A 27,460-nucleotide genomic window follows, 5' to 3' on the forward strand; every position below is an offset into this window, starting at 1 on the left:
GTACTGATCAATTGGGGGTAACCGAACATATATTAGATTATCTTTGATAATTATTTGGCCCCTGCCTCGATGTCTAGTCTGGAACAGGTTGTAGAGCATACATCGTATATTAGCACAGCCGTGATGAGTCTTCATTTGACAAGGAGCGCTCGAAAGGTGCCAGACTCACAGGTTGCACGATCAAAGAGATGTACAAGTGATTGGTCTAAGCAAGATGAAACCTTAGCCTACTGCCCCAAGTCCTCTGCAGTTATCTGTTCTACCTCCTGTCCTGCTAGTTCACCTCTCAGCCCACCCAACTGCAGTAAAATGGATCTGATTATCCAGAGACTCTGGAGTTTTTTCTTTGTTTTTGCTTTTTTTTTTTTTTAAGGTCTATTTATTTATATTTTGAGACAGGGAGTGTGAGTCTGGGAGAAGCAGAGAGAGAGGGAGAAAGAGAGAGTCCCAAGTAGGCTCTGCACTATCCGTGCACAGCCCCGTGAGGGGCTTGAACTCACAAACCATGAGATCATGACCTGAAGCTGAACTCAAAAGTCAGACGCTTAACCAACTGAGCCGCCCAGGCGCCCCTGTTTTTGTTTCTAACACGTTCTGTCTTTTGTGTGTAGGCTGGTAGAACACCAGCAAGTGAGGTCGTGTTTGCTTGGATACATGGAGCCTCCAACCACTTTACCAGCAGAGAGTCCAGTCCATTCTAGGACACCCCTTCCTAAATAAGCTTCTTAAATAAGTAACTAATATGTTCGTAGTTCTCAGTGAAACAGAGCCCACTGTTGTCTGGAGAGGCGGTGACTCAGATATAATCAACTCTCGTGGACAAATTAGCTATAGTTACTGCCTCCCCCACTCACAGCTGCCCCCACCCTCCACCCCGTGCTCTCTAGACTATGGAGCATCAGCATCATAAGGATCATTACTACCTGCGTGCCTAGCCACACCAGCCTGGGTGAGAAGACAGTGGCATCACAAAGGAAAAATAGGGGCACCTGGGTGGCTCAGTTGGTTAAGCATCTGACTCTGGCTCAGGTCACAATCTCACGGTTCATGAGTTCGAGCCTGCGTCAGGCTCTATGCTGACAGCTCAGAGCCTGGAGCCTGCTTCAGATTCTGTGTCTCCTCTCTCTGCTATTCCCCTGATCATGCTCTGTCTCTGTCTCTCTCAAAAATAAATAAACATTAAAAAAAATTTAAGGAAAAATAATTCCAGGAGGTACAGTATGGGGGGGATCCAGAAAACATTCCTACCCTTCAATTCACTCAGTCAGGGGTCTTCCAAAGCGAAACTGCTGGGACTGAGGGTGCCATATGTGTTTCTGTAACAGGTGCACTGCACAATCGCGCTCAGCGGGGCAGTAGATGAAGCCTTCAATCTCCTACCTTTTCCCAACGTGCCCCCTGGCAGACGGCATTTTCCAAACATAGCAGCCTCAGAATCTCCTAACCTTCTTGTTCTTCTGACAACGTGACATGGCCACTCCTCCCATCTAGTGGTGAGGCCGCACTCCCTTCCCTTTAAACGTGCATAGATCTTTGTGACTGCTTTGATGAGTATGGCAGAAATGATGTGTGACCTCTGAAGCTAGGTCAGAAAACTGCCATGCCCTTCTACAAACATCTCCCCAGACACTTCATCATCGGTGGCACCTACCGTGGTTGGCACCAGACAAGCTGTGGGACTGGGGGCAAGCTGCCTAAATTCTGGGAATCTTAATTTCCCCATCTGTAGAATGGGGATGATACTCATGCCTGTTACACGAGGATGAAATAAGGCAATCCAAGCAGGTGCTTAGTGTAATGCCTGGCATATGGTAAACTCTAATGGTTAGCGATTACTATTATCACCATCTGCCATTGGGTAAGGGGCCAATTAACATTTGCCCACTAATCAATCAAATTGTGCTATACCCAGACTAAAAAAAAAAAAAAAAAAAAAAAAGATGAAGATCCAGTTGGTATCCAAAGGCACGGAAGGCTCTTTGTGTCCTGGCTCCATTCATGTCTCCGGCCTCACGCCTGTGCACCAGCTGCCCTGTGCACACCCCCATGCAGCATTCCACCGCTGTGCCCCCCCGGCCCCAGTCTTCTCTGCACCTTCCCTCAGACCCCATGTTGGCTCTTGGCATTTGTTTTTGCAGTTCCCTCTTCCCGAGGGATTCCCTTCCGCTCCTCATGCCTCTTTCAATGAATTTTTACGGGCACTTCCGTTCCCAGCCTCGAGGGCACCTCTTTAGAAGCCTTTCCTGACCTCCAGGTTAGCTGAAGTCCTCTCTCTGCTCACCCTGTCGTAAGCTTCAGTTATCTGGAAAAATAATTTGCTCGCAGTGCTTTAACAGAAGATGTTAAGTAAACGAGAATGCTCTCTAGTTTTTTCATTGGCCTCTCTGCTGGATAAGCTCTTGGGAGGGCGGGGGTGGGAAGGAAAAAAAGCACATGACTTCCACAGTGCCAGGGATGGAGCATTGAACGCTTAGTTGCACAATCGATGTTTGACGACACACTTGTAGAGATTTAAAGCCGTAAGGGACCTTGATGGCTGACGGAAGATTGTCTGATTGAAAACTGAACCGAGTAGGAGCCCAGGGAGTGGAGCACAGAGCCAATGTCACCAGCCAGGAGGAGAAAGGAATACCCCTGTTGCACCAAGTGCCTCAGGTGTCTGAACCGAATAGCTTTCCAGGAACCCCAGTGGCCCTGTGAAGGCTGCATTTTCTGGACTTTTTGTCCAAATGCGATGAGCACAGCATTCTGTCGTATTCCTTTCCCTACTGAAGCTGGGAAAACACCCAAAATTTCCGTTGTGATGGGATCCCCCAGGGTGAGGTTAACATCGATTACTAACATAACTCAGGCCATTTAAATTTCCCACAGAAAGCTTTCTACCACCCAAGGCTCGGCCTTGTTTTGCGTGGCCAGAACCTGTTGGAACAGTGCATGCCATGACCTGTACCTCTCCATATGTTGCCTGTTATCAGAGTGCCCAAGACTATGACATAATGGCAATAACCTGCAGAATCCCGAATGAGTCTTCTCCTTGCTTGGGAAAGTCCTCTTCTAGACAGGATATGACATGTTGGTCTGGGAGATCTTGGGTTAAATTTTTCGGCCACCACCCAGGGTTATTACCCTGGAGGTAAGTGTGTCCATCATTTCTAAACCTGCCTTAGTTTCTTCCCCCCAACAGGTACCACACCGACAGTCCTGCCCAATGAAGTCTAGTATGTGATTCAAACTTATGCCAAGTTTCAGCACAATATGAAAAAATGGTGGGGGGGGGGGGTGTCCAAAGAGCCGGATCTGCTGGGTTGCCCAACTCCAGGGGGCGCTGTTCACAGATATTCTGCCAACAACCTGGAGTTGGCCATCTCACATCATTTCTCAGTTCTTTTGGCACAAATATAAAATCTCTAACATTGGAGTCCTGGGTACCTCTCTCGTCTTACAGCCCCTTCCCTTAGGCTATGACCTCGGGAGTTGACATTTCTTCCGGTTAACAAGAATAGCTTACTTTCATTCATGGTTAAGAAAACACTTTCAAGTACTTTGTAGCACATGAAACTCAATATGCCTTTGAAGGGGTTAGGCAGTCATGGTGGCCATGTTTTACACAGGAGAAAACTGAGGCTTAGAGAGGTCACTGACTTGCCAACGGTCACCCAGCCAGGGGAAAGCAGAGCGCCAGACTCTTAGTTTATTGTTTATGCCATCAGAACAAACAAGCTTCGGGATGTGAACAGAATTACCCTCCTAAGTGCTATCGCTGGCTCTCCAGTCAACCTTGAAGTCTCTCGTACTCATGTTTGGGGCCCCCGGAAGACTCTTGTGTGCTCATGCACAAGCCCTTTCAGCTGTCATGTGGCCTCCTCCATTCTCCTCCCCTCCTTTTCTGGCTTCCACCAGTCCTGTGACGTTCTGCTGCTGGCGCCTACAGCGAGGAACCCTGGAGCGAGTCCTCAGTGCCCGAGCCGCCATTCTGGGTCAGGGCCAACAGTGGAGAGGGGGAGGGGAGGAAGCCAGGGAACAGCCCAACGGCCCCTACTGTTGTCCTAGGGCGAACAGAGGTACCACCACAGAATGGGAGGTCTTGACACAAGACTATAGGTCTTGCTCTTTGGGATGACTCGTTTTCCAACGGTCCAAACACTCCCCGTCTTTTTATGCCAATAGTCTCCTGGCAGCCTGTGCCTTGACTCCTCCAGATATGCCCAGATGCATCTGAATTGCAGTCAGAGCTGAATTAAGAAGATCCAACCAAGCCACTACCCGGGGTAGCAGCACAACACTGTTTCAAATGGGAAGGGTTGCCACTTCCTTCAGATTTCCCTCCAAGTCATGGGAACATTGGTCTCTTTCCTGAAACCACACAGCAAGCCTGAGCAATAGATTTAAAAACACTGCCAGTGGGGCGCCTGGGTGGCTCAGTCGGTTAAGCGTCTGATTTTGGCTCAGCTCATGATCTCACCGTTCATGAGTTCGAGCCCCACATTGGGCTCTGTGCTGACAGCTCAGAGCCTGGGTCCTGCTTCAGACTCAGTGTCTCCCTCTCCCTCTGCCCTTTGCCTGCTCATGCTCTGCCTCTCTCTGTCTCTGTCTCTCAAAAATAAATAAACATTAAAAAAAATTTTTTTAAAAACACTGCCAGATTGAAGTATCTCTGTGGATTATGCTCAGATATGCCACATACACGTGTTTGATGCAACCAAACCAAAAGTCACAATTAAATGAATTCCGAAAGGCAACAGGGCAACATAGTGCTACTTACTAAGACTGAATAATCTAATTCTTTTTGTTGAAATTTTAAACCCTTTCGTATTCCTGTCATGAAGCTGTCTTGTTTAGAAAATCGTGAAAGAAAACTGAATCGAGAACAAGAACATCAGAAGAGAGGACAACATTGTGCCAAGTTTTTTGCAAAAACATAGAGTCTGTTTTGGCCAGTGGGTGTAAACGAACAAGAGAATCTGTTTCTAGATGCAATTTTCATTAATAGATCAGTTTACTCTGACAGGCACTAAATAAATGTTGAACAAATATTTCAAAACAACTCACGGGCGCCTGGGTGGCTCAGTCGGTTAAGCATCCAACTCTTGATTTCGGCTCAGGTCATGATCTCAACGGTTCGTGGGTTCAGCTCCCGCGTCAAATTGGGATTCTCTCTCTCTCTCTCTCTCTGCCCCTCCCCCATGCACGCCTGTGGACGCCCTCTCTCTCAAAATAAATTAATTAGTTAATTTAAAACAGAAACCAAAAAACAACTCATTAGCCTGGCAGGTGCTGACAATTTTGCTCTCACCCTGATCCTCGGGGGGCAAATCAGCTCAGGCAACTCCAACCTCACTGGGCCTTTGGTTTGCTCTCCTGTGAAAGGAAGGAATTAAAGTCCAAGCTCAACACACGTTTGTTAATTGAGTGCCTTTAAAAATCACACAAATTTGGGGCACCTGGGTGGCTCAGTCGGTTGAGCTTCCGACTTCAGCTCAGGTCATGATCCTGCAGTCCATGAGTTCGAGCCCCGCATCGGGCTCTGTGCTGACAGCTCAGAGCATGGAACCTGCCTCAGATTCTGTGTCTCCCTCTCTCTCTGACCCTCCCCCATTTATGCTCTGTCTCTCTCTGTCTCAAAAATAAATATACATTAAAAAAAATTTCTTTAAAAATCACACAAGGGGCGCCTGGGTGGCGCAGTCGGTTAAGCATCCGACTTCAGCCAGGTCACGATCTCGCAGTCCGTGAGTTCGAGCCCCGCGTCAGGCTCTGGGCTGATGGCTCAGAGCCTGGAGACTGCTTCCGATTCTGTGTCTCCCTCTCTCTCTGACCCTCCCCCGTTCATGCTCTGTCTCTCTCTGTCTCAAAAATAAATAAACGTTAAAAAAAATTAAAAAAAAAAAAAAGAAAAAAAAGTCACACAAATCTTTGACGTCCTTCCTTGAAGGAAGTAGACAGTCAGCTGGAATGTAGAAGTCACCATGCTAGGGGCCGTACCACACCTGTTTTGCTGTGATGACAAGATTTCATCTGAGAAGGGCATCACTGTTCCATCGCGCTGAACGGAGCCCCGCCCAGGCAGACTGGATTCCTCCCCACGCAGCTCATTTCTGTCTTCTTCTTATATAACGTAAGGAACGTTGTGGGCCAGATGAGAGCCAGCTTGAGTGATGGGAGGAGGTGCTTCCAGAGGCTACCAAGCCCCTTGTATGGGGTCAGACCCCATAAAAAGGGCATGTGATTTCATAAACTCAAGCTCATGCTCACCATTCACCTCCGTTAGCTTCTAACCCAGGGCTTCTCAAACTGGAATGTGCATACAGATCACCTGGCACCTAGAAAAGGCAGTTTCTGATTAAATTGGTCTGGGGTGGGGCCTGGGAGTCCTCATTTTTTTTTTAAATTTTTTTTCACGTTTATTCGTTTTTGAGAGACAGAGAGAGATAGCATGAGCAGGGAAGGGGCAGAGAGAGAGGGAGACACAGAATCTGAAGCAGGCTCCAGGCTGTGAGCTGTCAGCACAGAGCCTGACGCGGGGCTTGAACTTGTGAACTGCGAGATCGTGACCTGAGCCAAAGTCGGACGCTCAACTGACTGAGCCACCCAGGCGCCCCGAGTCCTCATTGTTAATAAGCTTCCAACCAAGTGATGCTGGTGGTGCTAAGGGTCTGTAGACCACACCTGGAAGAGTGAGGCTCTCATCTGACACGGGAGCACAGCATTCGTGGCCTTATGGTCCAGGGACCGTGGATCAGGGAACTCAAGGGCTAACTACGTGTGCCGACGATCATGTTATAATTAGTAAGCATGGGGCGTCTGGGTGGCTCAGTCGGTTGGGCGTCCGACCTTGGCTCAGGTCATGATCTCGCGGGTCGTGAGTTTGAGCCCCGCATTCAGCTCTGTGCTGGCAGCTCTCGGAGCCCGGAGCCTGCTGTGGATTCTGTGTCTCCTCCTCTCTCTGCCCCTCTCTTGCTCTGTCTCTGAATAATAAATAAACATTGAAAACTGCTTTTTTATAGTGTAGTAAGCGTTAACAAAGGTACGTATAAATATATACAAGCCCAGGGGAGAAAAGGACAGAGCAAAAGGGCTTAAAGACTTAAAACAAGAAAAACAGAAAGAAAAGGTCAGGCAGAATTAGGATAATTCCCCATTCATTAAGGATAACTCCCCATTCCCCCCTTCTCCCTGACCCCCTGGCAACCACCATTCTGTTGTCTGTGTCTCTCAACTTAACGACCCTAGGTACCTCATAAAAGTAGAATCATAAGACATTCATGGTTTTGTGCTCGGCTCATTTACTGAGCACCGTATTTTCAAGGTCTATCCATGTGGTGGCGTGTCAGAATCTCCTTTTTTGAGGCTGAATAATACTCCATTGTATATTTACAGCACATTTTGTTTACTCACCTGTTGGTGGATGTTTGGGTTGTTTCCACCTTTTTGGCTACTGTGAATAATGCTGCTGTGAAGGTGGCTGTGCAAACACCTGCAGTCCCTCCTTCCGATTCTTTGCGATATATACTCAGAAGCGGAACTGACTAGGTCGTATGGTAATTCTATGTTTAACTTCTCTGAGGAGCCTCCATACTATTTCATCTCATTTTAAATTTTAAACATTTAATTAAGTAGTACAGGAGATAAGCAATTTAAACATCTAGGTTCTCCTTGTTGGGAGAAGGGAGGAATGACCTTCAAAGCTGGTGATTTAGAAAATGGTTTAGCTTTGTTTAACCTCCCCTACCAGACGCGCCTAAAGGTAAGCTGGAAGGCGGAATCTGAGGCTGGATGGACCGCTCAGCAGGGGGACTGTCAGGCCTTTGCATTTCTTGACCGACCAGCCCAGACCTTTCAAGAGTCTCTCTGCCCACCCTACCGCTGCAGAGAAGAGAGGTGGCCCCAGGTCAGTGCTGCGTGGCTTGATCCCACGGGAGAGCCTAGGGAAAGGAAAGCCAGCAAGGCTCCTTGTGCCAAAGGCAGGCTGGTTTCTGCAACTGGTGATACTGGCAGTAACATTTTCCAGGGAGCCAATCTAACTCAGAGACAGTCAAACCTCTGGAAGCACAGCCTGCCCGACTAGCAGAGCGCTGAGGGTGTGGCTAAGGCCCCCGGAGGGGCTGGTCCGGCAGCTGGAGGCCATTAAAATGTGGCAAAGGCTCCCTTCTTTGTTCTCAGGATCAGTTTAAAGTGCTACCAGCCTCTTGAGCGGGGATTCAATTCCAGGAACAGGGACTCGGGCCTATGCACACAGAATCCTGACTCTCAGACCCAGGATGTCATTTTGAAAAAGGTATTTTTCGAAATAACAGACTTAAAAAAAATCATTCACAGTTCCACCCCACCCCCATCCCCAGCAAATTCACTGTTTGCATTTTTCCATGCTGTCCTCCATAGCTAATGCAATTTTTATTGCTTTTTTTACTCAGTCAGCCATGCCTAGATTTCTCTTGTCTCCTCCCCTATCTCTGAAGGCAGTTCTACCCAAACTAGTGTCATTTGTAGGTTTTTGGGATCGGAGGGGGGGAAGAGTGGCTCTTCCTTCTCTGTCTCTTGGCTCACACCTCCCAACACACACACACACACACAGACACTCCTTCGCTCCCACCCTCTAGGTGCCTTCCTTTCTATTGGTGATGTGTCTTCACTGACTAGCTGACTCACTCCAGTTTATTGCCCACCTTCTTTGGGAAAGGTACTTGTTAGGAACAGAAACGTGCGTTTTCAGCCTCATGCCCGTTCTGGTGGTGAGCCTGCCTGGAGTGTGTCATTGCAGAAGGATGTGCGAGTGCAGCTGACCTCCTGGAGCCCAGCCTGGGCATGCTGCCCTGTGCCAGATCGCCCCTCCCCTCTCCCTGCTCCCGTTCTCTGCTCCTGCTCTGGAGTTCTCTCTCTCTCTCTGCTAACAGCTCTCAGAACCTCCACTTATGTTAAGTGACTAAGGGAAGAGTTTTCTAAAGGATTTATGGTGTTTGTACACTGTCATAATGCATCCCGTCTTTTACATTTCTCAAAGTCTTAAAACTATGACTTTGGTATTCCTAGCAGGCAGAGTGTGATTTAGGGATTGTGATTCTTTGCAGTCCCTCTAAACTAGCACCATTCAGGTTCCTGCCATAAAAGGACCGTGAAGAGGGCCGTGGGCCATGAGGGCTCTTCCCCAGCCCCTTCTGTTTCCCACCAACTGTGTCACTCACTCCGGGTTCATCCTTCCATTCTGCTGTCCCTGATAATGCTCCCTGGCTGCTTGATCAACCTTGCCCCACATCTGGACCTTTTGTTTCCAGGGACCTAACTATTTCCTGAGTGCTCGCTTGCTTAGGTTTCCTGTTCAGGTATTTTGTATTACAACTTGGCTAGCTGCCATGACTTAGCAGAAAGCGTGCGGACTCTTTTTCTCAGAAATGTGCAGGCCGGGGAAGTCAGGACACAGGATTCGGATTAGGACTCTCCTCACACTGAATCTGGACTAACACTCAGTGCCTTGGATCCCTGTCTTGCAAGGTATTTTTTTTTCATTCATCGTTTTTCTCCTTTTTTAGTGAAAAGAACTTTGGTCTAGATTAAATTCAAGGACTTGAAAACCAATGTTGGAAGACTAAACAACTGTGTAACTTCGAAGGCCGAGAGGCCGTGATTGGATCTTGGCTGGGCCGTAGACTAAACGTTGTACGCTTAAAAAATGTGCTGGTCTCTTAGCCTCAAGTTCTACATATATAAAATGGGGTTAATACTAACCACCTCCTAGGGGTGCCTGGATGGCTCAGTCGGTTAAGCGTCCGACTTCGGGTCAGGTCATGAGTTCGAGTTCGTCTCACAGTCCGTGAGTTCGAGCCCCGCATCAGGCTCTATACTGACACCTCACAGCCTGGAGCTTGCTTCGGACTCTGTGTCTCCGTCTCTTTCTGCCCCTCTCCAGCTTGCATGCTCTCTCTCTCTCAAAAATAAATAAAAATGAAAAAAAAATTCCTAACTCCCTCCTTGGTTTGCTATGGCATTAAGTGCAATACTGTGTATAAAACTCTTAGCACCCTACCTAGGTAGCACACAGTACTCTACAATTGTACTTTTAAAATTGCCCACTGGCCATTACTGAGCAGTTACTATTTTATTAGTACATTAATTTGTATTAATTAGGGCACTTTAAGTGTCAAATAACAAAAATCCCAACCCAACTGGCTTAAAAATTAAGAAAAAACATTTTTTTCACATAGAGGTAAGTCTCCAAAGTGGGGGGCTCCAGGTTAAAATGATCAGTAGATCAACAATGTCACTAAGGACCCAGGTGATTTCCATCTTTGTTTCCTGCTGTTCTTGTCATGTTGGCTCTGTCTGTAGGGCAGCTCTCTTCGTGTCTATAAATTGGCTTACACACAGCCAGCATCACAACCAGGAACGACAGCTTCCAAGAAGGAGATCATATGTGTGTGTGAGTTTTTGTTTTGTTTTGTTTAAAAAAAAAGAGAAGTTTCCATTTCTGGCCATGAAACTGTAGCTGATATTAGAATTGCCTTTTTTGCCATAAAGAATGACAAAACTGGACAAAATATATTGAAAAGTTGTTTCCCACCATTGTACGCAGGCAGGGCAGGATGATTCTCCAGAGAAGGGGGAAAATTAGATGAACCCTACAATTGCCTTGGCTTTCTTCCTGGAGATATTTCTGGATCCCGGAGCAGGAGGGGACCACACAGAGCATGGCAACCTCTTTATGTTTGGGAGACAGAGATCAGAGTTGAAGATGGAGTTTGGAATGGGGGTCAGAGTCCTGGAGAGATGACAAAAAGACCCCCTAGGAATCTGCTTAAGGGGAAACTCTGAATCTTTGGATGAAACCTAAATTCAGAGGAAAACTGCACAAGGCTGGGCAATAAAACAAAATTCCATATTCACGCAGGAATGACAGCTGTTTGTATTCTAGCCAACCAGAGTGGAGAGTCTTTTCTGGAGACCTGGGCATTCACTGGGGACTGCAGATGGGTCATGCCTTAGTAGTAAGGCTAAACGAACCCTAGATTAAAGGCAACTTGCTTAACAAAGGTTAAAAAGTACTCAAAAGAATCAAGTCTTGTTTTTGTTTTTGTTTTTGTTTTTGTCTCATGCAATATTTAGGATATACTTGTACTAAAAATATCACTCATTGTCTGAGGTTCAAGGTTAACTGGGCATTCTGTGTTTTTAGTTGCTAAATCTGGCAACTAAATGTACTGTAGTTATGGAGATGTTAACATCAAGGGAAGCTTGGGTGAAGGAGACACAGGAATTCTGTGCTACCTTTGCAACTCTTTTGTAAATCTAACATTACTTCAAAATAAAAGGCCAAAAAATTATGTTTATACAAGATTTTTAATGATATGAGAAACTATTTTTATAGGAAAACAGAACTGTGTGTTCATCGTGATAATACCTATGTATTTTTAAAAAACAAAATGTATTCTTATGGGGTAAAAAACATTGAAAAGAAATATATAAATATTAACAGTGGTTATTGCTGGATAATTATATTTTGGACTGCTTTATTTTATTTTTTATATTTTTCAGATTTCCACGTCTTGTATAAAAAACAAACATTACTTGTTTAAAAATTTTTTCTTTAATTTTTTATTTGAAAGAGAGAGAGAGAGCATGCAAGTTGGGGAGAGGGGCAGAGGGAGGGAGAGAGAGAATCCTATGCTCAGCATGGAGTCTGACAAAGGGCTTGATCCCATGACCCTGGGATCATGGTCTGAGCCTAAATCAAGAGTCAGATGCTCAGCCAACTGAGCCACCCAGGCACCTCTAAATATTACTTCTAATAATAAAAACATCTTAAGTAGTTAAAAAGAACCAAGCTGATCTTCAGGTAACCTAATTGCCTCTGCATGAGAAGCCTTTAAAAGACAGCAAAATCCAGATACTTAACATAACCTTCACAAAGCCTAGCATCCAATAGTTACTGAACATGCAAAGAAGCAGAAAAATGTGTCTTAACCAGAAAAAAAAAAAATCAGACTTAAGGTGACAGTCATGGTGGAATTTTCAAAAAAGGAATTTAAATGGTTATTATAAACATATCCAAGAATTCAAGACAAAACTGAAAATAATAAAGATGTAGATAAACTACAAAAATAATGAAATAGATGTCCAGAACTGAAAATGCAATATCTGAGATAAAAAAAATTTACTGGCTGGGCTTCCCAGAATAATCAACACTGAAGAAAAGATCAATGACCTTGAAGACGTAGCAATAAAAGCTATCAACACTGAAGCACAGACTGAAAAAAAGTTCTTTTTTAAATAATGGGCAGAGCCACAGTGACCTATGGAATAATACCAAGTGACTAATAAACATACCACTGGAGTTTAGGAAGAGAAGAAAAGCACAATTAGGGCCAAAAATATATTTGAAGAAATAGTAGCCAACATTTTTCAAAATTCGCTAAAAACTATACAAACACAGGTCTTAAAATTTTCATAAGCTTCCTGACAGGATAAACACAAAGAAAATCACAGCAGAACACATCATAATAAAATTGCTGAAAACCAGTGATAAAGAGGAAATCTTAAAAGTAACCAGAGAAAGAGATACATTGTAAACAGGCAAACAAAGATAAGAGTAATGGCTGACTACTTGTCAAAAACCCTGCAAGCCAGAGACAATGAAATGACATCTTTAAAGTTCTGAAAGAAAAAGAAACCTTACAACCTAGAATTCCATATCCAGGGGAAATAATATCCTTCAAAAATGAAGACGAAACAAAGACATTTTTAGGCAAACAAAAGCTGAGAGAATTTATCACCAGCAGACATATATTATAAGACATGTTAAGAAATTTTTTTTTAATATTTTTTTTTCAACGTTTATTTATTTTTGGGACAGAGAGAGACAGAGCATGAACGGGGGAGGGGCAGAGAGAGAGGGAGACACAGAATCGGAAACAGGCTCCAGGCTCTGAGCCATCAGCCCCGAGCCTGATGCGGGGCTCGAACTCACGGACCACGAGATCGTGACCTGGCTGAAGTCGGACGCTTAACCGACTGCGCCACCCAGGCGCCCCAAGAAATTTTTTGAAGTGGCAGGAAAACAACACCAGATGTAAATTGGGAACCCCACAAAGAAACGAAAAGCTCTGGAAATGTAAGCATGTGTACTAATATGAGACATTTTTTCTTATTTAAAAAAATTTTAAAGTAATTGTCTAAAGCAAAAGTAACAATGATGTAGTCTGAGATTTATAACATATGTAGAACAAAATTAATGGAAAAGAAATAGTACAAAGGAGGAGAAGGGGGAATGGTCGTAGAGTATTGTAAGATTTTTTTTTTTTAATTTTTTTTTTCAACGTTTATTTATTTTTGGGACAGAGAGAGACAGAGCATGAACGGGGGAGGGGCAGAGAGAGAGAGAGAGAGAGACACAGAATCGGAAACAGGCTCCAGGCTCTGAGCCATCAGCCCAGAGCCTGACGCGGGGCTCGAACTCACGGACCGTGAGATCGTGACCTGGCTGAAGTCGGACGCCCAACCGACTGCGCCACCCAGGCGCCCCAAGTGTTGTAAGATTTTTATACTTACATGAGGTAGATCATGACAAGTTGAAGATATATACTGTAAACTCAAAAACCACTTTAAAAAGAGTAGCAGAGAGATATAGCTAAAAGCCCAAATAAGAAATAAAATGGAATACTAAAAACAAAATAAAACTCAATCCAAATAAAGGCAGAAAAAGAAAAGAACAGATGAGACAAATAGAAAACAAATAGCAGGTTCATAGACTTAAACTCAATTACGTTGAAATTGCATTAAATGTAAATGTTGCAGACATCCTGATTATGAGGCAGAGATTGTCAGAATGAATAAGAAAGCAAAACCCAACTGTATACAATCTACTACAATTGTACTTTAAATATAAAGCCACCAACAGGTAAAGGTAAAAGAATGAAAAAAGACAGACCATGAAAACATGATGGTGGAAAAAACAGATGTATAACATATATTGGATAAAGAACTTGTATTCAAAATATATAATGAACTCTTATAACTCATTAATAAGAAGACAAACATCCCAATTAAAAATGGGCAAAATATTTGAATAGACATTTTATCACAGAAGATATACAGATGGTGAAATAAGCACATGAAAAGATACTCCACATAATTACTCACCAAGGAAATGCAAATTAAAACCACAATGAGGGGTGCTTGGGTCCTCAAGACAGTTGAGTGTCTGACTCTTGATTTCAGCTCAGGTCATGATCTCACAGTTTGTGGGATCAAGCCCCGCATTTAGAGCCTGCTTGGGATTTTCCCTCTCTCTCGGACCCTCCCCCACTTACGTGTGCGTGTGTGTCTGAGCGTGCGTGCATGCACGCTCTCTCCCTCTCAAAATAAATAAATAAACTTAAAAAAGAAACCGCAGGGCACCTGGGTAGCTCAATCATTTAAGCATCCTACTTTGGCTCAGGTCATGATCTCGTAGTTCATGAGTTCAAGCCCTGCATTGGGTTCTGCACTGTCAGTACAGAGCCTACTTGGGATATCCTCTCTCTCTCTCTCTCTCTCTCTCTCTCTCTCTCTCTGCCTCTGTCCTGCTTGTGCACACTCTCTCCCTCTCTCTATCAAATTAAATAAGTAAACTTAAAAAAAAAACACAATGAGATTCTACTACAGACCCACTGGGATAGCTTAAATTAAACACAGCTGACAATACCAAGTGTGGACAAGGATGCAGAGAAACGGAAACTTTCACATGTTTTGGGAAGAAATGCCAAATGATAATTCCCAAAATGTTATTTTGGAAACAGTTGGGTGATGTCTTATATAAATTTAAACTTAAAACTTAACACATGATCCAATAACACCATTTCCAGGTATTTTCCGAAGAGACATGAAAACGTATGTCCAAGCAAACACTCTCCTGCACGTGCTTATAGTGCCTTTATTCATAAGAAACAAAGACTGGAAAGAGCCCAGATATGCATCAGTGGGTCAATGGAGAAGCAAATTGTGTTATATCTGTACAACGGAATAGTCCTCAGCAATCATAGGGTATGAACTACTGATCCATACAACGACATTGATGACTCTCCAAAGCATTATGCTAGGCGAAAGAAGCCAGACATATAAGACTGTTGAATCTGTATGATTCAATTTATGTAAAATTTTAGAAGGGTAAGACTGTAGTGATAGAAGACGGATCGGAGGATGCCAGAGCCCAAGTGTGAAGAGGGGAGACTGACTACAAAGGGGCATGGGGATGTTTAGTGGGAGACGGCAGTATTCTTCATTGTAACTGTCGTGATGGTTACAGGACTTTACAGAAACTCCTCAAACTGTATATTTAAATTGGTGAATTTTATTGTATATAAATTATACCTCAATAAAGCTTACAAATAAAATAAAAGGAAATAAAAGGAAAACAGAGACAAGAGAAAGCAGTAATCATAAAAGTCAGAGTGACATTGATATAAGAAAAGGACCTTTGCAAGGCTTCCCTCACATCTCGTTGGCCAGTTTCCTCACCCGGTCATGTTTAAACCAATCCCTGACAAGGGTATTAAACTTAAATGCCTTCAAGAGTAGGGGGTGCCTGGGTGGCTCCATCGGTTGAGCGTCAAACCCTTGATTTCAGCTCAGGTCATGATCTCATGAGTTCATGAGTTCGAGCCCCACATTGGGCTCCACATTGAGCATGGAGCCTGCTTGAGATTCTCTCTCTCTCTCTCTCTCTCTCTCTCTGTCTCCCCCACTTTCGTGCTCTCTCTCTCAAATAAAAAATAATAAAAAATAAGACTCCAAGTTTAGAGCTTTAGAGACCTCCCATTGTAGAGCAATCCAGAATGACCCCCTGGGACTGGGGATGGAGACAGCCCCCCATGGAGCATATGGCTCAACAGAGGTGGGCAGACTCCTCTACAACAGGGTGGCTTCTTAGAAGAGAAGGAGGGAGGTGTACTACTTAGGGTAACCGTAGCAGCTGGAACAAGGAAGCCCCACATTCCAGTGACTTAACACTATCAAAGGTTCCCTCTCCCTGGCATAAGAGGACAATGCAGGTGTTCCTGGCTGGGGCAGCTCTCCCCCACGTAGAGATTTGCGGACTCTTGTTTCTTTCCCATCTTGAGGATCCGTCGTCTTAGGCCTCTGCTTCCAACTAGCAGATGGGAAGAAAAGTATGAGAAAGCCACGTAACTACTTTTTAACCTGCTCCCCTAGGTGTCAGTTCTGTCATTTCATCTAGGCGGAGAGGGAGCTGGGAACGTGGTCCCCGGCAGCAGGACCGATTTCCGGTGATGGTCCCACACTGCGGAACGGGGCACACATTTCGGTAGGCAGCCACGGTGCTCGTGGGGACACCCACTGCTGAGTGGCGCACCAGCAGCTTCTACCTCATAAATATGTCATGAGCCCTTTCTCAGTTCCCAAAATAATGCTTGGCCATAAATATCACTATCGTCCCCATTTTACAGACAAGGAAACTGAGCCCCAGACAGGTTAAATGACTCGTGCCAGGTCAGAGAGCTTTTTTGTAAGAGGCACAGCCTGAATGGGTGACTCCGGTTCAGGTCTCTTGGCTTCATTCTGCATCGCCTGCAGAAAAACATCACCACTTTATCACTTGGCTTTCGGGGGCTTCCGGCTCAGGGGAGTGTCAGAAGGAAAACTGTGGAGAATGGACCACACAGGGGAGAAGCAGGTGTCTGCCTTACACTCATCAAGTTGTTTGTTTTTTGTTTTTGTTGTTTTGTCACTGTGAAAATGCTAAACTGGCCCCTCTTTCCTAAAGTAATGTTGGCCCATGTCTGGGCAAATAAGAAAAGTTTAGTGGGAGTATGTCTGTTCAAGCAAGTCCTAACTCTCTCATTTGGCAGGCCAACTAGTTCCCATGACTCACAATCTCCCCCGTCCACTCAAGTTAAAGTGTTTCACTGCTGGGTTTTTTTTTTGTTTTATTTTGTTTTTTTACATTGGCATGCAATGAGGAGTGGTAAACTTTTATTTCTCTGGGCTCTCATCATAATCTTTGACCATCCCTGGCATTCTGAATCTCACACATGTGCCCAAGACTGCAGCAGAAGGTTTTCTAGAGGTAGGAGGGAGCATAGGTGAAGGGGAGGGCTAGCCGAGGTTTTTTTTTTTCTTTCAATTTATTAAGATAGTTGTGCCATCCACATCTCATTTTTTTTTTAAATGAAAATGCCTCTCCCTATAGCTGCCACAGTCAGATGAATGGGTTGGAGGAAGAGAATGCTAAGTAAGTTCATTCTGATTCAAAGTCCTTGGTACATTACTTGAAAATGTGTTTACAGAGGGTGAATTTCTTCTCCTAGAAGAGAGAGCCCCATTCAAGCCATTCACCTCTTTAATCAGAGCTCAGGAACTTTCCAAGTTAATTTATTTTGAGCAATTTCCTGCTGGAAATCCAGCACAGAATGGTCATACCCTCCATTTCAAGTGCTAATAATTTACATTGTAACTCCGGCTGGCTCCCCTGTCTGCATTTGGCATACTTTGTGGAATCATTTTAATATTCCATAATCACTTTAATATACTGTGTAATCTCAGACAACTTACTTAGGCTCTCTGGGCCTCCGATGCCTCATCTGTAACATGAGAGGGTTGGACTAGATAAGTGGCTTTGGATATTTGTTTCCCCCAAATAAAATTTTACGTGGCACTCCCCTGGATGAAGGAGATAAAGCTACATTCGTTGGAGCTGACACATTTATTGAGCAGACCTACTCTGTGTCAGGCACTGTGCTGGCTGCTGGGGTACGAAGCTGAGTAGAAATCAGCCTCTGCTGTCATTAGTGTAACGACATGTTGTGTAACTATAAGACGTGCCTTCAGTAAAGAGCTGGAGATACAGGGTTCTGTGGGAGGGGGACACCAGCCTGGAGATAGGAGTGATGAGTAAGCTCTAGCAGATGCCCCAAGTCACAACCCTCGGCCCCCTCCTGGGGTTTCCATAAAGCTGTGGGGGACAGTTCAGTGTGTGCCATCAGCGGCCCACCTCGAGCACACCTGCATCCCTCCTGCCTGCTAGGCCAGGACAGGTGCAGACCAGAGAGAGGCATGAAGGAGTTAACGTCCCCGCGGGCCAATTCCAACTGTTGGAGCTGGGAAATCAGAGGGTAATGCCTGACCCTTCTGTTTCCACTGGGGGCAAGGGCGACAGTTCAGAGGCACAGAAGTGTGAACAGTGTTTCAGAGGCTGGGTATGGTGGCAGCAAATGTTCAAAAATGAGAAGCAGCAGAGTGCAGGGGACACTGAGCAGTTCAGGGCCGGCTGGACCAGAGCACTGGAGCTGTTAACTACATAGAACCCAAGGTGAATTACCATCCTTCCGCCCAGAACGTTCTCAGACCACCCCAACCCTCCACCTGTTGTGTGCTTGGAGAAAGCGAGTGGATTCTAACATTTGCTAGCCAGTGCTGCGGACACACGAACAGTGTGCTGAGTTAGGGTTAGGGGAGGACAGGCAGTTGTCTGTCTGCTGCTCTCGAAAGGATGTCCTTTCTCAGGAGCTCCCGGGGCTCTGATGGGATGTCATGCCTCTCTCACACAGGCCCCGAGTTCAAGGGCAGCTGCCTGGGCTTAATCACATTCCAGCCTTTCCCTGGAAGCAGAGTTCGTTGTGATTATTACCTCATTGTATTTAATCTGCAAATGAGGAGTTAGAATTTAAAATGTCTCTTGAAGGGCAGGAGGTGTGGAACAGAGTATCACCGTGGCAGGGAGGACGGGAAGCGGGTTCCTATGTGGTGCAAGCACGTAAAAGAAATGTAAAAGAAAGGAAAATGAAGAAAGTCAAATGAGGGCAAGGGAAAAAGAACAGGGGCGAGTGAGGCTATGCAAAATTTGTGCTTTTTGTCCTAGTCATCTGTTGGGGGCGGGGGAGGTGCGGATTTCACCATAACCTGTCTAGTCACTAGCATGAAAAGAGAAATACCACCAGTTATAACATTTACGGAGCCTGTGAGGTAAAAAGAAAGCAGTCACTAAGGAAAAGCGCAATCGTTTGTAGTGCTGAGAACAGAGTAACCTTCTTCCGTGATCTCCTAAGCAGAGAGGCTGCTGCCTGATGTAATGACCTGTCCTTCCAGGAAAAGACAATGACAAAGTGCGTCGGGCTGTTTGTTAGGTCATCCCTCGGTACAAACTGATGGCATCAGGACAATCTGGAATTCAGGGAAAGCAACGTCATGGGGGTGCCCATATGAGATAGCTAGGTATGAGCTCACTGTCTGCTTAATTCATAATTCAGGGCTAGACCGTAGGGTATCTAGAAGAATGTACAGACTGCATTTACTTCAGGTAATCTTCCATAAATGTTGTTTCTCTCAGGTGGGCTTTTGAAAATGCTGCGGAGCGGTGAGTTTGCAATCATCATCTGGATGGTGGCCGTTCTGGGTGGCTGGTTAAGCACAGAGGCACTTACCCTGCCCGTCAAGCAGCTGACATGCTGTCGTGACGATGCAGGGGCGACGCAAGGCCAGCCCACCGAGGCTCAGAAGCGGGGCCTCCTGTGTTTTCATGGGCAAGATGCCCGAGATTCTCCTCAGAAGGTAACTTTGCATTCTTCCTAACTCAGATGCAGATGGATGATCAAGACCCCCACAAGCTTTATGTCACAGAGCATGGATGCAATTTCAGGCCAGAAAAAAAAAAAAAAAGAAACACATTAAAATGGGTGCTACAAACCTGCCTGTGCTACAGGGGACAAAAGTCATTCAGTAAAGTACCACGAAGTGGCTGGCTGGCAAAATGCCACTCCCCATGCACCTTCCAAGGTAGGCAAAATTGCAAAATGTACCCCTCTAAGTGACTTGCTGAGGGGGGTTTATGAGCTACGGAGTGGATAAAAATGGGGAGATGTCCACCCAAACTGACAGCTGGGTTTTAGAATAACTTAGCTATGGGTCCTCTCCAGTAGAGAGTAGGTAGGTAGGTAGCAGGGGTAGCGATCCCAGCTTTCCACGAGAAAGCTGTGGCTGGTGCATGAATTCGCTCTGTTCTCTAAGCTCCAGGGCAGATAGCCAGCCCCGCCCAAAGGGGTGGAAGTTCCAGAAAAGGGAAGAGCAGCGTGGACAAAGATTTCACTTTGGAAGAGGGACTAGACAAGAGAGTTGGCTGGCCTTAGATCAATCACAGGATCTTGAGGTTGGAAAGGATTGCCTCTGAGGTCAGCTTCTCTGTCCCATCCCCCATGCAATAATCCCCCCACAGCCTCCCTTACAGGTAGGCATTTAATGTCTGCCTGAAGGCTTTATAGAGAGAGCAGGATACCGACACATAATGCAGCTCCCCTCATCATTGAGCTCACTCTGGTTGTGACAAACTAGGCCGATTCTGTCTCTTGGCAATTTTTACCCAGTGACTCAACATAACACCCCGAAGCAAGTCTATTCCTCCTTTGAAATGCAAAACTTCAAAATAATCAGAAGATAACTACTGAGAGCTCCCTGTTGTCCTTCTCCAAGTCTTTTGGAAGAACCTATTTCCATATAAGGTAACTCCTCTCTGGACAAGGGTTGCCAGACTCAGCAAATAAAAATACAGGATGCCTAGTTGACTTCAAGTTCTGGATAAACAAGGAATACTTTTCCTGGTATGAGTGTGCTCCATGTGATATTTGGGACATACTTACCCTAAAGAAGTATTCTGTGTTTATCTGGAATTCAGCTTAACTGGGCATCCTGTAGTTGAGGTCGCATCCCTACTCTGAGTGAATTTTAGGTTGCAAATATTTTTACAGTGTCGTGCCGAGAACTGGAGACCATATTCCAGTTGAGCCGTGAAGCAGAGCTCAAGTGGGGTGAGAAAGGCTGGTGGGAGGTAATGGCAAGGGGAAGGAAGGCAGACATTCAATGAGGGGTAGATCTGGTCATCTAAGAACATTTTCTCCACTATCTCCTATTCCAGCCTGAGGCCCGAGGTCACAGAGCTCAGCTCTCCGCAGGACCATGCTTAACCCAGTCCAAACAGATGAAGCCCTTACTGTCTTTAAGTCTGTCACTTGGGCATTTCGTAACATCCTCCACAGGCTCACCGGCTTTAAATGACTGTCACTCATCAGGAGACGAAGGCTTCCCCTCCCCACTCTTCCTTTCTAACTTTTTAAAAAAAAATTTTTTTTTAACATTTATTTTTGAGACAGAGAGAGACACAGCATGAACAGGGGAGGGGCAGAGAGAGAGGGAGACACAGAATCGGAAGCAAGCTCCAGGCTCTGAGCCATCAGCCCAGAGCCCGACACGGGGCTCGAACTCACGGACCGCGAGATCGTGACCTGAGCTGAAGTCAGACGCTTAACCAACTGAGCCACCCAGGCGCCCCCTTCCTTTCTAACTTTTAATTCCATCCTCTAATTTGATGATTAAATCTTACATTTATTTTTGATTGGTAATCCCCTCCGTACCTTCAATGGGGGGAAAAGACACCTGCAAAGAAAACAAGGACTATGTTAACTAGAATGATTACTGGAATGGAAAGGTTGGACACCTTCCCTTGCCACTCTGCTCAAGTAGGGCCAGGGGCACCTGGAGACTGTGTGTGTGTGTGTGTGTGTGTGTTTGTGTGTGTGTGTACATGGGCTGGTGCGGATGGCATCACTAACACATCACGTGTGGGTGAATCTTAGAACAATCAGCACATTCATTCACAGGGACCTTTTAATAATTCCATTCTTAACTTTAAATAATAGGGCGTCTTTCCTGATCTCAGCAGGAAAATCTGTCAGGAGTGAGTGTGAGGACCTTCATGGGGTTTTCAGGGGGACATGCCCGAAGACAGAGAAGCATAATCAAGAGACAAATCCTGGCTGTCTTGACCAAAGCCTCCAAGGGTCCTTTGTGATCTGGCAAAGGAAACCCAGGGTAGGACTCACCTCCTTGGGGATTGGGTGTGGGTCAGAGTTGCTGGAGAGTGAGTCTTGCCTTAGGCAAGCCCACAGATGAACCAAACTGAGAACAATTGGTTGGGGCAAAAGCCTTACCTGTATAGGAGGTTACTCACTCTGGCATAAATATCTTTCATAAGCAAAGCATCATTGGATTCCAGAGTCATGAATTAATAAATTGTGCTAGTCTGCTGCAGGTGTTCTGTTTCTTCAGGATTTTATCCTTTGGTAGTCAGGGCTATGCAAAGAGCAGTGGTTATGAGCAACTGTCTGGAGTTGAGTTATTAATTTACACCCATTTTCTGCAACAAAACGGCTGACTTGGGCTGACTCTCATGACACAGCTCACTGCCCGCTACCAACAGGCTATCCACTTCCGTCATCATTCTGCCTGCCCTGCCTGGGCAGTCTTATTTATTATTTCCATTTCAACTACTAACCACTGCTATTTCCATGATTGAAAATGCACCATTAATTTAATAGCACCTGGGGGTGGAGAGGGGAGGGGAGGGGAGAAGAATCCCTATCATGTTAAATATACAACATCTATTATAAGCACATCCCTACACCTCACAGCTAAAGACCTCCCAATCATTCGAAACTCATCTCACAGACATACTCTCTGATCAGCTTTCTTTGACAACTTTTCCTGGGACCGACCACTCCCTGTGTCACACCTGCACCTCGCCTACGCTGTCACACCTTCCAAGTCATGATGCGTGGACACTAAGCACCTCAAGGGCAGGAAATGCCTTGTCCATCTCTGTATTCCCAGGGTCTAGCCCTGTGCCTGGCATTAATTCGCTGTATAAATATTTACTGAAGACCTATCATGTGTCCAGGCTTGTACTTATTTGTTGAACAAGAGTTTTTAGCACCGACTCTTTCCTTTATTAGACAAAAATACGAGTAGTATGCATGTTGTACCGTTTTAGTCGGCTCAAGCTGCTATGGCAAATGCCATAGACTAGGTAGCTTAAACAAAAAAACATTTATTTATCATAGTTCTGGAGGCTTTAAGTCCAAGATCAAGCTGCTAAATGATTTAGTTCCTGGTGAGGGCCTTCTTCCTGGTTTGCAGACAGATATCATCTTGCTGTCTCTTTACATGGTGCAGAGATCTTCTTATAAGGGCACTGATTCCATTCATGAGGGCCCCATCCCATCCTCAGGACCTAATTACCCCCCAAAAGCCCCACCTCCAAATACCATTTGGGATTAGGGCTTTAGCATGAATTTGCGGTGGGTGGGGGCGGGGTGTAGGTACAACCATTCAGTCCATAGCACGTGCTCACTTGAATGTGACCAAGTGCCAAGACGTGTGGTCCAGACATTAAGCGCTGTGGTGGGGTTAAGAAAGGAAAAGATCCCAGCTTCTGGAGGGGCCCAGCCTTCCTCTTCTCTGTGGTTCCAGCATCTCCCAAGGCCTAACATCAGGCTTGCATTTAAGGTGGATTGAATTAAATTCAAAAACTTCCCAGAGAAATTCTAGAGGGTTCCATGGGATGGGAAGTGGAAAGGGATTTCAGGGTGGGTGAACAGAACGAAGAGCACCTCGGTGGCAAAAATGAAATAAAAATGTTTTCTTTATTGTGTTAAACTAGGATTTACCATTTTAACCGTGTTTAAGTATACAGTTCGGTGGCATTAAGACATTCATATTGTTGTGCCACCGGGGATGAATTTTTTTTAATGTTTATTTATGTATTTTGAGAGAGAGAGAGCATGCACGCACATGCATGCAGGAGTGGGGGGGGGGGCGTGCAGAAAGAGGGAGGGAGACAGAATCCCAAGCAAGCTCTGTCCGCCCTGTCAGCCCCAAAAGGCTGGATCCAAAATCAAGAGTGGGACGCTTAACCCACTGAGCCACCCAGGTGCTCCTTTAAGAGTCCCTTTCGGAAGGGTCCATACCTGGCTAACCACACACCTGTTAATGGAAATGATGCATCAGAATAAAAACAGGGTTCCCCTCCCCAACCCAGGCAGTTTGTCCATTAACATCTGTGATCTGTTTTGCGTGTATTAATGAAAGGTCTTGGTGTTGGGAGGGCATGGCATGCCACGATGGTCCCTTATAGGAGCACTCTTGTGAATCACACTTGTGAAGTTTTAAACGAGGAACACTAACAATTTTTTTTCCAATACTGTGCCTTTTGTATTCAAATCCGAAGCTCAGAACCCTATTGTAGGGAAAAAAGAGTATTGGTAACCAGTTGTGTCCGCTTAAAGCAACACCCGTTTAGTCTTAAGAGTACATTCCATACCAAGAACTGTAGCTATTAATACATGGATTTTTGGTCTTGTTTTTTTGTCTTTTCCCCATTTTGTCTTTTCCCCATTATTTGTGGGAAGTGTTCTAATCAATGCCATAGGCACCCGGGAGAGGGAAGAGGCCCACCCGGCCACAGGGCGGTGAGCAGAGCCTGTGAGATCGAGGCTCTGGTCTTGCCACTTGGCCGTGAGTCCTTGGGCAGGTCACCTGAACACGAGGTCTCGGTACCACGAAGAGGTTGGAATCGGTGACCTTTAAAGTCCTCTCACCTCTGGGGAAGTCCTACCTGAACAATGTTTGGCCAGAGCCCGGCGGCTTGTCGGTGGGGTGCTGGGCTGGAGACGAGCGGTGGTGGGGGTGGGGGTGGGTGGGAGGCAGCTGAGGAACAGCAGACACGCGTGGGTGCGTCCAGAGTGGCGGGACGCCGGCTGTCGGGGAAGAGAGCTGCAGCGATGGGGCTTCCAGCGGAGTCCTTCCAAGGCCAACTTTTAAAGGTCGGAGGAAAGTTGGTCGTGGGGCGGGGGCCCGAGGGGAGAGGGGGGTGGGCTCCGCCGCCTCCTCCCCTTTAAGCGGGTGGCCGGGCGCTGCCTCCGTTACCTGGAGCGGGGAGGGGCTTGGGAAAGTTTGTGTTTGTTGCTGGCAGAGCGCCGGATGGGAGGCGCGGGCGGGCGGGCGGGCGCTGCGGCTCTTCCCTTTTGCTTTCGGGAAGCGATCGGGGCTGCGCGCTCGGCTCGGCGGGGCGGCTCCGGCGCCCGGCTCCCTGTGCCCGGCCGGCGGGAGGCGCGAGGCGGGAGGCGGGCGGGGGCAGGCGGGCGGGCGGCGCGGAGCGAGGGGCTCACGTACGGCCCAGCGCTGGGATTTCTCGGCTCGCGAGGAGAGCGGAGCAGGCGCGCGGCCCGGGCGGGGGAGCGCGGACTCTGGAGCAGCCGGAGCTGGAGGAGGAGGAGGAGGAGAGGCGGCGGGGACGCAGGAGGCGGGGGAGAGCCGCTCCCGCCCGGCGAGCATGGGGCGCCTGGCGCCGAGGCCGCTGCTGCTGGCGCTCCTGGGGCTGGGTGAGTGCACGCGCGGGGCTCGGCGGGGCGCGGGGGGCCCGGGGGAGGCTCGGCGGGGCGCAGCTGCGGCGCGCGGCCTGGGGCGCCGAGGTGCCGGGCGGCTCCCGGGAGAGGCGGCGGGGTACGCGGGCGGCGCGGGCCGGCGGGGAACGGCGCCGAGCCGCCCGGAGCGGGGCGCGAATCCGGCGGGGCCGCCCGGCCAGGCCGCTCGCCTCGCCCCACCTGTGCGGGGAGGGCGGGGGAGTGGCCCGTGGCCGGCTTCCCCCCGCCGCCCCGCAGCCCTCCCTACCTGTTGGCCGCCGGGAGCCGGCTCACCTTGAACTCCCGGCCTCGGAAGGTGCCCGCGGTCCCCAGCCGCGTCCCCAGGAGGGGGGCGGAAATACGCGCCTTTGATGTGCCCCGCCGTAGCCGAGACGGGCCCAATCGCCCCTGGCACATGCCAGCCCACGCTGAGTTGCCTTTCCAGGGATGGCAGGGAATCCGCCAACTTCCTTCTACGAAGGTCACGGGGTGGCCCAGAGCGCTACAGGAAAAATCGGTGTGCGCGTCCTTCGTCATGTTGGCGGTGGCTCGATATTCTGCCTCAGCCTTTTCCTTCAGCTCTTCTTCAAGCTGCCTAGCTGCACATTTGCACACAAAGACCTGGGAGCCGTGGCTTCTCCAACTTTTCCTACCTGTTACTTTTCTTCCCTTTCCTGTCCCCTGTCTTCCACCCTCCCCAAATCTGGGTGCCTCTGGATAATTTGGCCCAGAGCCTTCCCCCAACCCAAGGAATCTTTGGGGTGTGTGTGTGTGTGTGTGTTTTCTCTCCATTTTCCTTTTACCCCATACACACAGACACCATCTTCGTGTAAATCTACGTGATTATCATAGTAGGGTTATTTAACATAACCGTGCAGTTAGCAACAGTAGAAATGCATATGTTTGTTAAGTGACCACCAAGGTACCTGAGGTTCTGACCCCAGTGCTTTGATGTTCTTTAATATTCTGGGATCCCTTTGGTCTGTGTCAACCAGAACAGAAGGAGGCCTGCGACCTGACCCGGGGTTCCCTTCCAAACCCCGAGAGAAGGCAGATCTGAATCATTTGCAGAATGCATGGTGTATGGTGTTTGTCCCAGCCAGGCCCCAGCTGCACACAGGGCAGATGACTACTCTGCACTTACAGGCAGAGGTCCCAGTGGAAGCCTTCCACAGCCACTCCTTTTTCTGCTGACACCAGGCCCCACACTGTCCCAACCCCCACGACTCCTGCTGCTGGTGGGCCAGCCTTTCTAGCTGCTACTGGGTTTTTTTTTTTTTCTTCACCTTTGAAGGCTTTTTCTATAATCCACTCCCTAAGAGAGCTCGTCCAGCCATATTGCTTTAGCTGCAACCATGTGCAGAAAGCTTCCAGATCTTTCACTTAGTTTTGTAGCATGCCTTGTACGGTCTCGGATCCTAAGGCTTTCCCCTTCACGCCGGGACCCTTGAAGTTCTCTGCTGTGATAGTCCATTAATGGACTGATGTATCAGGATCAAACCAAGCCATGGCCCATGGTTGGTTGCACAGATTGTGCACTGCACAACTCTAGGTGTCGTTATTCACATTGTAGCCAATGTGAGTGACTCCCCCTAGAGTTGTGCACTTTACAACCTGTGCACCAGCTCAGATGGTGGGCTCAGGTGGAAGTTTGAAAAGAGTGCCCTTGGGTAACTACATCGAGGGAAAGGCAAAGGGGGAAAAGAGATTGGCAAGGGCAAAAATAGAAACGGGGAAAGCACAGCTTGTAGAAGTCTTGGTTGTATGTGTCCCAGTGTATCTTGTGCTGGTTGGGCATTTTGTGTTAACTATACATGAACGTCTATGGTGTCACCAGCTAGTGCCTTTTCCTCTAACAGCTCCTGAGCTTGGTATTCCAGATGATAGCTCTGCCCTACAGCATCTCACTCGCTGTGGCTTCGTTGTGACCTCTGGGAAGCCCTCCGTGCTGTACTGGCTCCGGAAACTTAATATGTTGATGAACAAGCTCATCTTTCCTCTTGTGTTGCATCCTGGTGCAATCTTGCTGTCACTGCTCTTTTTTGACCTCTGTGTTCACACAGTCCCTCGATTTTGTGGCTTTTTTCCCCTAGCAGACTCCAACTTCTTCCCATTCTTGTTTCTGCAGCTACTATCCTACTAGCCCAGGTTCTGATAGTTCCCCCCCACAGATAACTTCTGACATCTTCCTGGTTGACCTTTTCCTCCAACCTCCCTTCTTAGTTCATCATTGTCCAGAAGGTTCGTTTTTG

The 27,460-nt window shown here is 47.1% G+C and overlaps 2 protein-coding genes across 2 annotated transcripts in view; one reads left to right on the plus strand and one right to left on the minus strand.

Moving 5' to 3' along the window:
• Nucleotides 1-21,622: 21,622 nt before the first annotated feature.
• Nucleotides 21,623-25,140, minus strand: LOC123596843 (predicted GPI-anchored protein 58). Its single transcript, XM_045475115.1, has 3 exons — nucleotides 24,733-25,140; nucleotides 24,422-24,620; nucleotides 21,623-23,790 (listed from the first exon to the last, which is right to left on the minus strand). The coding sequence occupies exons 1-3, from the start codon at nucleotides 25,138-25,140 to the stop codon at nucleotides 23,717-23,719; spliced, it is 681 nt and encodes a 226-aa protein (XP_045331071.1). The 3' UTR covers nucleotides 21,623-23,716.
• PTGFRN (prostaglandin F2 receptor inhibitor) overlaps nucleotides 24,951-27,460 on the plus strand; it is an 84,753-nt gene continuing 82,243 nt past the window's right edge. The window contains exon 1 of the mRNA XM_045478804.1: nucleotides 24,951-25,187. Within this exon, the coding sequence (XP_045334760.1) occupies nucleotides 25,139-25,187 (49 nt within the window). The 5' untranslated portion in view covers nucleotides 24,951-25,138. The remainder of the gene's footprint in view (nucleotides 25,188-27,460) is intronic.

Source organism: Leopardus geoffroyi, chromosome C1 (genome assembly GCF_018350155.1).
Source record: "Leopardus geoffroyi isolate Oge1 chromosome C1, O.geoffroyi_Oge1_pat1.0, whole genome shotgun sequence".
Lineage (NCBI taxonomy): Eukaryota > Metazoa > Chordata > Mammalia > Carnivora > Felidae > Leopardus > Leopardus geoffroyi.

Coding starts and splice junctions, on each gene's coding strand:
- LOC123596843 (XM_045475115.1), bottom strand. CDS start 25,140: ATGCTCGCCGGGCGGGAGCGGCTCTCCCCCGCCTCCTGCGTCCCCGCC. Junction 24,621..24,732: donor CAAGCCCCTCCCCGCTCCAG/GTAACGGAGGCA, acceptor GACCTTTAAAAG/TTGGCCTTGGAAGGACTCCG. Junction 23,791..24,421: donor TCTGGCCAAACATTGTTCAG/GTAGGACTTCCC, acceptor TTCCATTAACAG/GTGTGTGGTTAGCCAGGTAT.